This window comes from Populus euphratica, unplaced genomic scaffold (genome assembly GCF_000495115.2).
Source record: "Populus euphratica unplaced genomic scaffold, PopEup_1.0 scaffold684.1, whole genome shotgun sequence".
NCBI lineage: Eukaryota > Viridiplantae > Streptophyta > Magnoliopsida > Malpighiales > Salicaceae > Populus > Populus euphratica.
In genome coordinates, this window is record NW_011500561.1 from 79,145 (window position 1) to 90,419 (window position 11,275).

The 11,275-nt window shown below is 33.0% G+C and overlaps 1 protein-coding gene across 4 annotated transcripts; it reads right to left on the bottom strand.

The window, feature by feature from the left end:
* Positions 1-1,641: 1,641 nt before the first annotated feature.
* PSAT1 (phospholipid sterol acyl transferase 1) lies at positions 1,642-10,167 on the bottom strand. 4 transcript variants are annotated; one of them, XR_840332.1, is made up of 16 exons: positions 9,696-10,159; positions 9,240-9,375; positions 8,973-9,117; positions 8,295-8,464; positions 8,119-8,195; positions 7,503-7,716; positions 7,251-7,425; positions 6,852-6,951; positions 6,237-6,331; positions 5,840-5,891; positions 5,642-5,713; positions 3,858-4,026; positions 3,192-3,292; positions 3,024-3,108; positions 2,835-2,924; positions 1,642-2,345 (listed from the first exon to the last, which is right to left on the bottom strand). XR_840332.1 is itself a non-coding variant. In XM_011012267.1 (16 exons), exons 1-15 carry the CDS (start codon positions 9,924-9,926, stop codon positions 2,843-2,845), a joined length of 1,887 nt encoding a protein of 628 aa, XP_011010569.1. In that variant the 5' UTR covers positions 9,927-10,167; the 3' UTR covers positions 1,642-2,345; positions 2,835-2,842. The 4 variants fall into 4 exon arrangements, 3 of the variants coding, with proteins under 3 accessions (XP_011010569.1, XP_011010568.1, XP_011010571.1); XM_011012267.1 differs by having other exon boundaries at positions 3,192-3,296; positions 7,251-7,404; positions 9,696-10,167; XM_011012266.1 differs by having other exon boundaries at positions 3,192-3,296; positions 9,696-10,158.
* Positions 10,168-11,275: the final 1,108 nt, after the last annotated feature.

Genomic DNA, 11,275 nt, shown 5'->3' on the forward strand with positions numbered 1-11,275 from the left:
TCATCATCTTCTTCTTCTTCTTCTCTTTCTTTATTATTATTATTATTATTATTGTTATTACTGTTGTTGTTATTGTTGTTTTTTAATTGTTTTTTATAATTTGTACAATTAACCTCCTTGTGGTTCGACCCCGGTCTTGCCGGGTTATTTATTACTTCGACACTCCTGCACTTGGGAGAAGACATCAACCTTTTAGTTGTGTCAAATAACAAATGAACAAATGCCATCAAGGTATATATAAATATCATGCTTCTCAAATGCGACAATTATATAAATATCACACTTCACAAGTACAATAAGATATTAAATAGCTTGTTTATGAATCTCAACATCTCTAAACGGTGCTATTTCACTATTTATTTATATTTTATATGCTAATTGGTCAATTTATCCTAGAACATTATATAAGTCCAATTGCCATTTGATAAGTATTTGAATTTTACCAAAAATGCTTTCAAATTCGTAAAATGCATTTAATATTTTTCACTTTTAAAAATTTTTACTTATATAAAAATAATGCAAATGATCTAATTGAAAGAGTAGTAGTCTCGGTGCATCAATAATACTAGCATATTGGCTCACATTTTTTTAATATAAAAAAATATTAAGAGTATAAAGAATATTTTAAATGCTTTGAGTCTAGCATTTATATTCGTTATGAATATAAAGAATATTTTAAGTATCTTGGATTTAACGGCAATACTAGACCCAACATGCATCAATAACTTTTGGAATAAAAAACTAGAAAAGACGACATCCCCCATAATTCTTTGAACATCTATAGTTTGATCCACAATATAAATACTTCATGTCTATAGTATGGCCAAGCTAGATCCAATGCTTACATGATCCTCTGAATATCTATAATGTAATCTATAATATGATCACTTATTTATATAGTACTAGTATAATCATTTTTTTCATGCATTTTAAAATATAAAATAATATATCAAGAAAAAAGATATTAAATTTAATAGACACATTTAATTAAAAATTTAACTTTTCTTTTCTCAAATTCATTGACTCAACGATTAATTTTTAAATTGACACCTTCAATGAAAAAATTTAAGATATATTTCATATAGAGATTTCACTTTGTTTTTATTTTTTTTTTAATTTTTGGTAGTTTTAAACTATTATTTATATTGTTTCAATGTAATAATATTAAAAATAAATTTTAAAAAATAAAAATATTATTTTAATAAAAAAATATTTTAAAATGCAACTCCTACGTCACTCCTATCTTAAACAGCTCAAGACAGAGACAGAAACTAGGGAATGCCGCCTCCTCGCATCACAAGTGAGCCCTTCTGTTTTAGCCAGTAGTTTCTGCTGAAAATTCAGTTTCTTTGATACTCGAACATTCTCTTGGTTTTGAAAGCTTTTTTTTTTTTTTTTAAGGCTGAATGGATGTTTTATCGATTTTGGATGGTTTTAATACAATATATCAAAACAATCTAAAAAGAAAAACATCTAAAAGAGTACAAACTATCAATCTTTTTTTGAAAAAACACTAGTATTAGCAATTCCTAGCAAATAAACCCTGTTGTGTTACTTTGAGAGAGAAGGCACAATTATTGCTTCCTGAAGTCAAATTCCACTGTGTTCCGGCAAGTGGAATTTATTCTGCAAAGCTTGAGGTAAATCCAACTGCACGAGCATGCATGGTTAATCAATGTCTAAAAGTTCCCAGACTCAGAAGAGAGTCGAATTGAGCTTAAAGCATCTGAAATCATTTTGTGGGATTTTCTTTCAAACTCTGTTTACTTTCTTGGTTTCTGTTTGAAGATGACGACAGAAGACGCCATGTAGAGCTCCAAAATTCCTTTGAGATAAGAAGAGCAGCTAACCAAATTGCTGCGACGAGTTTTCTCGTGTTTCTCCTTTTTTGGCTTCCTAAGTGCACAGATGTTTTTCTCTGAGCAATACATCGGTTGTCAAATCAAACATCCACTCCAATATGCTTGGAACTTGGAAGTTTTAGTACGGACAATCAATGCATCTATCTCCTTGTTCAGTTTATCATCATTAGTAATAAGTCTACCAGACCGTGTATCAAGTTTTGTGGGGCCCAAGGTTGAACTCCATGGTTCTCCGCAGAGGATATAGGCTGCTCTCTTGTATTATTATGGTGGAAAGTTCACACCTTGTTTAGCATCCGATGACCTCACCAACACATGATGAAGACAGGAATCTACTTTGTGTTAGGAAACATTGTTTAGATGCCCACTTTGAATGCAACAGAGATGAAGACTGCTAGCAATCCTGGAACTACACGCCCCACTCTACTTTGCATGAAGCGCATCTGAACAGCACAAATTCCAGCAAGGCCATGTAGGAGGCAACTGGGGAAACGAAGAAGAAAGATTACTTTAAAAGAAAAATGAAAAGATAGCACAAAATAAACTTTTTCAGGGTATTGAAGTCGGAAAATTGTATGCAGGTGAGTGACACAGGGAACCACAGATGCAAAACCAAAGGGTAGTCTACTGCTGACATAAAGGGGGTCGAGCTATATTCACTGAAGGTTTCATATTGTATTCCATGTGGAAAATTTAACCCGTATGCTATGGTGATGTTCAGAGTAAAGTCCCATGAGTAGGATTTTGAAGTGTTATAACTTGGTGTTCTGTACCTTCACATTACAGTAAACTATTAGCTGAACTCTTAAGGGAACATTTAAATCTGGTTAAGAGTTCCCCAGTTGAACAGTAGGCCGAAAAATACATAATCATATGACGTGCTAAAAAAGACGTTTTACGCCTTCTTCTAATTCTATGACAGTTCAAATTTCTGATTCAAACTGTTTCACTAGGGGATACGAAATCGGGTACCTTCTATTCTATAGGTAATTCAAGAGTGCATCAGCTGAAGAATTCTTCAACCGACAGCTCTGTCCCAAGTGAACATCCCCAAAAAGATATCTGCGCTCACCATTAATCAAATAGAAAAGAAATATTTTTAAAATATAAATATAGATCAGAATAGTTATTAGAAACAAGATTTGTAGAGAATGAAAAAACCTATATTCACAGTACTCAGGCCACGAACATCGAGCTTTCCCATAGTCCCAGTAACAATCTTCATCTCTTAAAGGTCCACGCATAGCTATTATAAAAAAAAAAAAAACACATCAGGGAACATATTCAACATAAGCCTTGAAAAAAGAGAACATGCAAGTCAAGATTCACCTTTGGTAACAAATTTTGATTTTGCACCAGGATGGATATCGTGCCACATCTGAAGCCACAACTCTCTCATTAGAGCTGGGGATCTAACAATGCTCCTGTGACTTGCTACATGGAGAGATGGCTTCAATTAAATTTGATCTATAAGAAACCAAATTTGTCTAATGCTCTAATTACACGAGATAAAAACATAATTTCAGTGTAAGGCAACCCAAATTTGCAGCCTCAACATCAACTTCACAGCAAATAAAGTTGCAAAAGAGAAGAGAATTCCTTCTCTTACTGTTGCATCACTTACAATACCTCCATTATGGGACTTCCAGGATTTTTGTAAAAGCAAGATTCCAAGGGAAAAAAAAGCAAGATAAAGATCTTATGTTTCAGTTTCTTAAAAGTTTGTGGTAGCGTAAGTTATGTTCTGAAATTGAATTCCTTTCAAAAGTTCCAAATTACTTCAAAGCTAGCCACAATAAATAATCTCTACTTGAAGATCATACTAAGTCAACAGAAACGATTCGTTGCATTCGATCCACAATCACATTATTTGTAAAGCCTGTGATCCTTCGCTATATCAGAATGGCTACAGCCATGTACATCAGTAATTTGAAGTAGAAGTTCTTTAGTAACTGTACTTTTTCAGTCATATGTACTACAAAGAATGTCATGCACCTTTATCGAGCTCCCAAACTGCTGTTCTTCTTCCTGGAATACTTTCAGAATCTTCATAATAGGTGATGTACTTTACTCTTGGAGACCTTGTCATGTTGGGAACTATATCCTCTTCGTGCTGATGCTCTACATTCAAATCCACTTGTACATCAGATCCATCATGCTCTGACTGCAATTTTCAGGAAAACAAACCAGGCAAGCAAAATTCTCAGAGAAAAGTTCACTTCACAGGGAGGAAGCTCAGCGGGAGCTGCTCCAAGGACATCTAGCTATACCAGAACTACCATAGGGTTCAGGCATATTTAACTACTCAAGATTAATGGAAGAGTTATTTTTAATCATTAAACAAAGATCTAGGTTTCATCTAAAGTCTGAAATCTTTTTTCTTTCATTTTGTTTGGTCAATAACTATAAAAGCTACAAATCCCAATTAGAGATTGGATTTGATTGATCGGTAAGAATTGCAGTGCAACTTAATTTGGAAACATATCAAACTGTAACTAGCAATTTAAATGCATGTAGATAAATGAATCGGTGCTTATCCATCGTGATTAGAGCCATCATTCTACACAAATACTACACTTAAACAATACAAATTAAGTTAGAAGATTGCTTGTAGCAATAAGAGAGTACAGTGAACAGTTATACTAGTAGATGCATACTTGCTGCAATTTTTATTGTTTCAGCATCAAGCACAGTACTATAGTAGCTTGTTGTTGTTTAGTTTTTTATTAGATTATTGACTCACTACACTGCACGTCAGATCAGAATTTTTTTCATAAAAATATATTTAGGCTTTGCTAACGTGCTTTCTAGTAGATTTAAAAAAAAACATAGTGTGGGGTTGATCCGATGTGACTCGATCAACTTTGCGGATCAAAAAACAATCTAGATGACTGATAAAATTGTAGTTTGACTAAAAAAAATTGAAGAAGATATCTTTTTTAAAAGATATTAAGATGACAACTTATTGGATTGATCCGGGTAACATGGATTAACCTATCAAATATGCAACCCAGGTCATGAGACCAGAATAGTCTTATAGAAAGTGAATCGAATCAAATTATGAACTCCAATTCCCAATCAACTCAATATTGAAAGATGAAATTAAAAAAAAAAATACAAAAAAACAACCTAAGTCAACTCGGGTTAACCATTCAAACCTATAACCTAGGTAATTAGACCACGATAACTTCATAGAAAGTAAATTGAAACAAATTATAATGCTTAATTCTCACTTAACTCAATGTTGAAGGATTAAATTAAAAAATAAAATAAAAAATGACCTAAAAATAACCTAAGTTAACCAGGTTAACTCACCAAATTTGCGATCCAAGTTATGAGACTAGAATTAACTCGTAAAAAGCAAACTAAAACAAATTATGAATCTCAATTCTCAATCAACAACATTGAAGGATGAAATGAGAAAAAAAATTTTAAAAAAAAATCGAGTTCACCATATTAACCCATTAAACTTGTAACTTGATCTTAATATTATGATGACTTGATAAAATACAAATCAAAATAAATTATAAAGTTTAATCCTAAATATATTGTCTTAAAGTATGAATTGAAATTTAAAAAAAAAACAAAGAAAAGAAAAAACATCATTATTCCAGAGAGTGTGATCTATGAGGAGAGGAAAGTGAATTCCCCTTCTCAATTACCTTTTGTTAATATTGAGCATAATTCATTTCTTCATTAGCTTTTGTTAATATTGAGCATGCAACTACTTCTACTACACGCACTCGTGCACACTATTTTACCACATAAACTACGAGTACCTGAGGAGCCCTTGTTATGTTCACTTTTGGTCCAAGCCAATTCTTACACAAAGAGAGAGAATTGTATGGTACCTGTATCAGATATCTTACATTATAAGAAAATAATAGTAAATTATGAATTGCATTGCATCAACCTGGAAGTCTGAAAAGGTTGTATGATTGTAATAATCAATTGCCTGTCTAATTTCATAAGCTTACCGTATCATCCCCACTTGCAGCTCCAGGATTACCTTCAACCAAGTTCCCTGACCTACAATAACAATAAGAGTACATCATCATATGTTACAGATCCTGAAAAAAGGGGAAAGATCTCACAATAACCATGTGCAGGACATTTAGTATCCATATGTTTTACAATCATCCTATGGCACTCAAAAAACACAGATAGGCAAGTACAAATGCATATTGTTCCTAACTCACTGACTAGCCTACAACTTGAGTTTTTACTTTTTTCATTTAAAGCACAGACAGCAGTAGGTGGCCAAATTGATAATCTTAGCAATGAAAGATAGCATTACATATTTCTTGAAAAACCAACAACATATCCATAATACATGAAGACACACATAACAGCAGCAGTGGAGATGGCAGTTACCTGGAGTACAGAGACCCTTCAAGCTCATAAATGACATCAGTTGTGATCCAATTATCAGGGTAAGGCTTGCCACTTGGTGCAAAATAGTAACCAACCTGTTTTCTCATTTACAAGACATTAAAACCATCATCCCCTAGTCTTAAGAAGCAACCATCTTAGAGTGAAAATAACCTAATACCTATCAGCTATCCTACAAACGGATTGGAAATATCCCTAATCAAGGATGGTGAGAAATTAACCAATTATCACAGTTAAGACTAGTAGAGAACTACACATGCAATAAAAAACAGGTGGCTCTTTCACTTTGAGAAAGAAAAGAAACCAGTTGGATAAATGCTTTAAGATTATGAATATAAATACAATATTAGATTTTACACAACATTTTCCATGCATGGAAAGATAATAGCCATCACATGAATAAGAATAGTCCGCATTCTTCAATGAAAAAAGAGTTTATGACCAATGTAGAAGTAGATACAAAGGGATTCCCCTTGCATCTAAATGGCACATTTAGGAGAAAAAAAAGTTCACTGGAGAAAGCAATTATATTGTCTATGTCTCGTGCTGTCATGACAAATAACAGATATTTCATATACTCTGAGAGGAAAATTATACCTCAGTCCTTGAATCTATTCCATAGATGCAGAAAACATTTTTTATAGGTGGTCTGTCCCAAGGTGTTAGTGGATTCAAAACAGGATCATCATGATATGACCTAAAAAATACATCATTTCAGATTAGATGCACACATCATGTGAGATGAGATATGTTTTTTCAACACGCATTATTCACAGTTAATAGTGAATTACAAAGCAGGCGACATGAATAAAAGTTGCCTGGTATAATAACACAAAAAATCACAGCAATTGATGAAGAAAAATACAGTTAATCAAGACGGTCAATTAGGTTTGCCACAACAAGTCATTGAATGTTAGCATTTTACTTGGAAAACCTTTCAAAGCAAGCACAAAACAGCTAAAGTTCAGTGTCAGCATTTATTAAGAAGATGCCTACTTCTTTAATTGGTATAAAAGCCTCTTGCTATCTGATTCATAATCTTCTATTGCTTTGAAAAGGGTCCCATCTGATATTTCACGAGCTGAAAAGGATAACTGAGTAGGAAGCCCGCATTCCATGCTAGACAAGTTGGTTTGAGCTAATTCGGTAACTGACGGGTAGGCATCAAAGCCTGTAAATTAAATTTGCATGAAGCATAGGAGCAAAATAATAATAATGTCATCATGGGATGAAACTCGAGAGTCTTACCACGAACAGAAGGAATTTCTATGTTGACTATATTTGTTGGCCATCCAGAATAGTTTAAACGAAATTCCTGCTCCTCACATTGATATGTGTGATGACCCTTCCTGAATCCTCCGGCAAAATGCCTACAGTAAGAATTATCGGTTCTACAATACTTAGAAAATGGCATCATCCATAATGAAGAAGCAAAAGAATTGAACATCAATCGAGCTGTTCCCTGGTACCTTGCCAAAATACATGACAAGCATGTGTTAGAATAGGCATCCAGATCCAATAACACAAGATAATATGATAGACATCCAAAAACTTCTAACAAAATGGTGAAAGTCACAGCTGTCAAACCAGTTCTGACAAGGTATAGAAAGGTGAAAGAGTATTTCAAAGTTTACTTGAGTAAACTCATAACAGATGACTATATAAACTCATATGCTTTTACAAACACTACTTACTAATTCTAATTGTGGAAAGATTTAAGTAATCAGAGCAAGAAAAAAGGTGAGAAATATTGAAGGGGCAAATGACTGCTCTATAACAAGAAAGATGACTGTAAAAATGAGGATATATTAATCAATAAGCATAAGTGTCAACGAAAGAACGTTTCAAGAAATGAATGGGTAACCTCAGAAACTGGAAGACCAAATGTGTTCCCGAAAAATGTTGCTTTCACTGTCTCAATTGCACCAAGAAGAGGAGCTCCTGGAACCGAGCAACAAAGTCAAGACAAATGAATGCAATTTAACCAATTCAAGAGACTCCACCATCTAGGCAAATGGATATGATGCAAAAAAACCATACCAACTGCAAAATAGGCATGAATGTGTTCATCAAGCCACTGGTTATAATGTTTAGGTGCAATTTCCAGTTTTAACCATTCCAGAAAGTAGCGGAAGACATGGTTACCCAAAGAATGGGCAAATACTATTGAGGGTCCTCCTCGAAGTTTAAGGGCAGTTTCAAATGTTAACCTGCAAATAAGAAGAAAAAAATTTAAGGTCCTTTGGATCAATCACAAGATGAACTTCATTCTCACACTTCACTTTTGGGACAAAGAATTCAGATGATTAGGCATTTTCAAATCCCTTTGCATTTATTTATTGGTCCAACAACTACACATCCTGAGAAATTCATGTTAAGCACTTTCAAAAAAACAAAATGCATGAATCTTGGATTCAAATTAAGAGTACTATTAAAAACAATCTTTCCCAAGTTTTCAAAATCCTGATTCTCAATAGTTTGTTTTTAGTTGACCGACATATAATATTAGCAGTTACTTATTTGGGAAGTTCTATGCTCATTTAGATTGTGATGAAGAAAATGTAGTCAAACAATGTGGTAGTGGCTATTTTCAGCTGATGTACAGAGGAGCGAAGATGCACCCTAAGTTGATATTATACGAAACAAGTGATCTATCAGAAATGATTTGTATGGCTATTAAAGTATTAAAGTTAGTATGCCATTAAGAAATGTACAAACTTGAGCCTGTGAAAATAAAGGTCTCGCTCCTCAAGCATCGATGGTGACAATCTCCAGTCATATGGCACAGCAATGATTGAATTTGCCTCGATGCCAAACTCTATGCACCACTTAACCCAATCTTTCCACACTGAAGAAAGAGGACCTGAAGATCATATCCCAATAAATCCATCAACATATATATTCCTTCAGCGCAAACTGATTATACAAGAAGCCATTAAATTCAAATAATTAAAAAAAATGTAAGACAAAAACAGGGAAAAAAACCTGTGATATAACCAGGATCGAGTTCCGTAATAGCAGAAAGACCACTATCGGGACGCGATTTGCATTCAGGATGGTCTGTTTGATTGTAAGGGTCAAGTAACATGCACTTAAGCCAACAGTTCACAGCAGAAAGTAGCTGCATAATGTATTACAAATCAACATCAGCTCCTTCACTATCAATCAATAATTCATCGGCCACTAGCTGCTAACATACGGGAAAAAAAAAACTAATATTTGTTAAAAAAAAAAGCCAGGGAGTTTAGAATAAATTCCTGATTTAACAAGGACAATAAAAAAACGTCTATTATTGGATAAAATGTCTCGTGTTCAACAAAAAAATATATTATTCATAGTATTATTTTCTAGATTGGCCTAATTTTTCACGGAAATCAAACAGAACTTCATATAGAAATTCCTTTAGCTGAAAGAAAAAAGAGCATGATTATTTATACTTACTTTGGTAGTGTCAAGCCAGACCAAGTCGAGAGGGTTGAAGTTGAGAGGAGAGTAAGGACAATCAAGGAAAGACCACGCTCTCAGCTGAGTAGATGCGAATCCTGGAATTATAATTCCGGATAACTTGGAGTAGTCTCCGATGAACTCTCCGCCGTCAACGGGGGTATTATGCAGCGCTGCGTGTACAAGTAGAACCACCAAAATGGTGGCAATGTGGAGGTTTACTCTCATCTTTCATCTCACTCGTTTTTTCTTTTTCTTATGGTTTTTTTGGCTTTGCAGTTGAGAGATTTTCTGGTGTTTTGATTGATTGTTTTTGGAATGGAAACGCAGGGAGTCGAACGAATATTCACAATTTCACACGTTGTTAGCTGACTGTTCTGACAAAACCACTAGACGACACGTCACTCCATCGATTTCTCATGCAAGCCTTTTTGAACTCGTCACGACGTCGTCAGAAGGACAGACGGCCTCTGATTTGAAAACTTCATTTTTGGATTAACTTGATTTTGTTTTTCGATCATAATATTCCAGCAAGACCTAATTTGAAAAGAAGAAAAAAAGAAACCTACCTAAGAAAAGAAAATTCTAGGGTTACAAAAAAAAATTGAATTTATTACATCCAAGGAATTATGTAGATTTTTAGATTTTTTTTCATTGATTATGGAACAAATAAATAACGAATAAAATATACAAATATTTTGTTGGAAAAATACAACTTATTGTAAGTCACGCAAATACCATATGCACAACCCATCAATAGACGCATGCGGTGCATGTGTGTACAAGTGTGTGTGCGTGGGGAAGGGAAGAAAACAAAACAAACCTTACTTTTCAAAAGAGAAAGAGAAGCATTCGGTCAAAGAGAGGGAAGAAATCAAAGCTACGGGAAAGTTCTCATTTAAAAGTGTTAAAGCTTTGGATATTTTTTTTTGGTAAGGTGTTTTAACATTTTTAAATAAAATTTTTGAAGAATTTATATTTAAATTGATTGAACTTTGTGAAATTAAAAAGTTATAATTGATTGTGAAATTGTGTTAAGATTTTTGTGAAATTAAAAAGTTATAATTGATTATGAAATTGTGTTAAGATTTTTGAAGTAAGTAAAGAAAATAAAAAATTATGATAATTGAAGTAAAATTTTAGATGTTCTTAAAGAAGAGATTTTTAACAAAATAATAATAACAATTTAAGAATTTTGATAAGATAACGAGATTATATAGAAAATAGGTAAAATTAATGTTAAAGAGAGAATATAACATGATATTTTTATATTTTTCTTTAGTTTAAATTTTTGCCAAAAACTAATAAAATTATATATATATATATATATAGATATATAATTTGAATGATTAAATGAATTGTGTTACAATGTGAGAATTTAAAAAATAGGAAGAAACATTACAATAGAATGAAGGAAATTTCCATCTTTCCTATTAAATCTAATTTTTTGATAATAGAAGGATAATTAGAAGGATTTCATTTATTGATTGTGTCAATATGAAAAGTAGAATAATGATATTAGTTAAAGTTTGATATAAGTAAATAAAATTTATTAAGATGTTTGAGTGAGAAAGAGT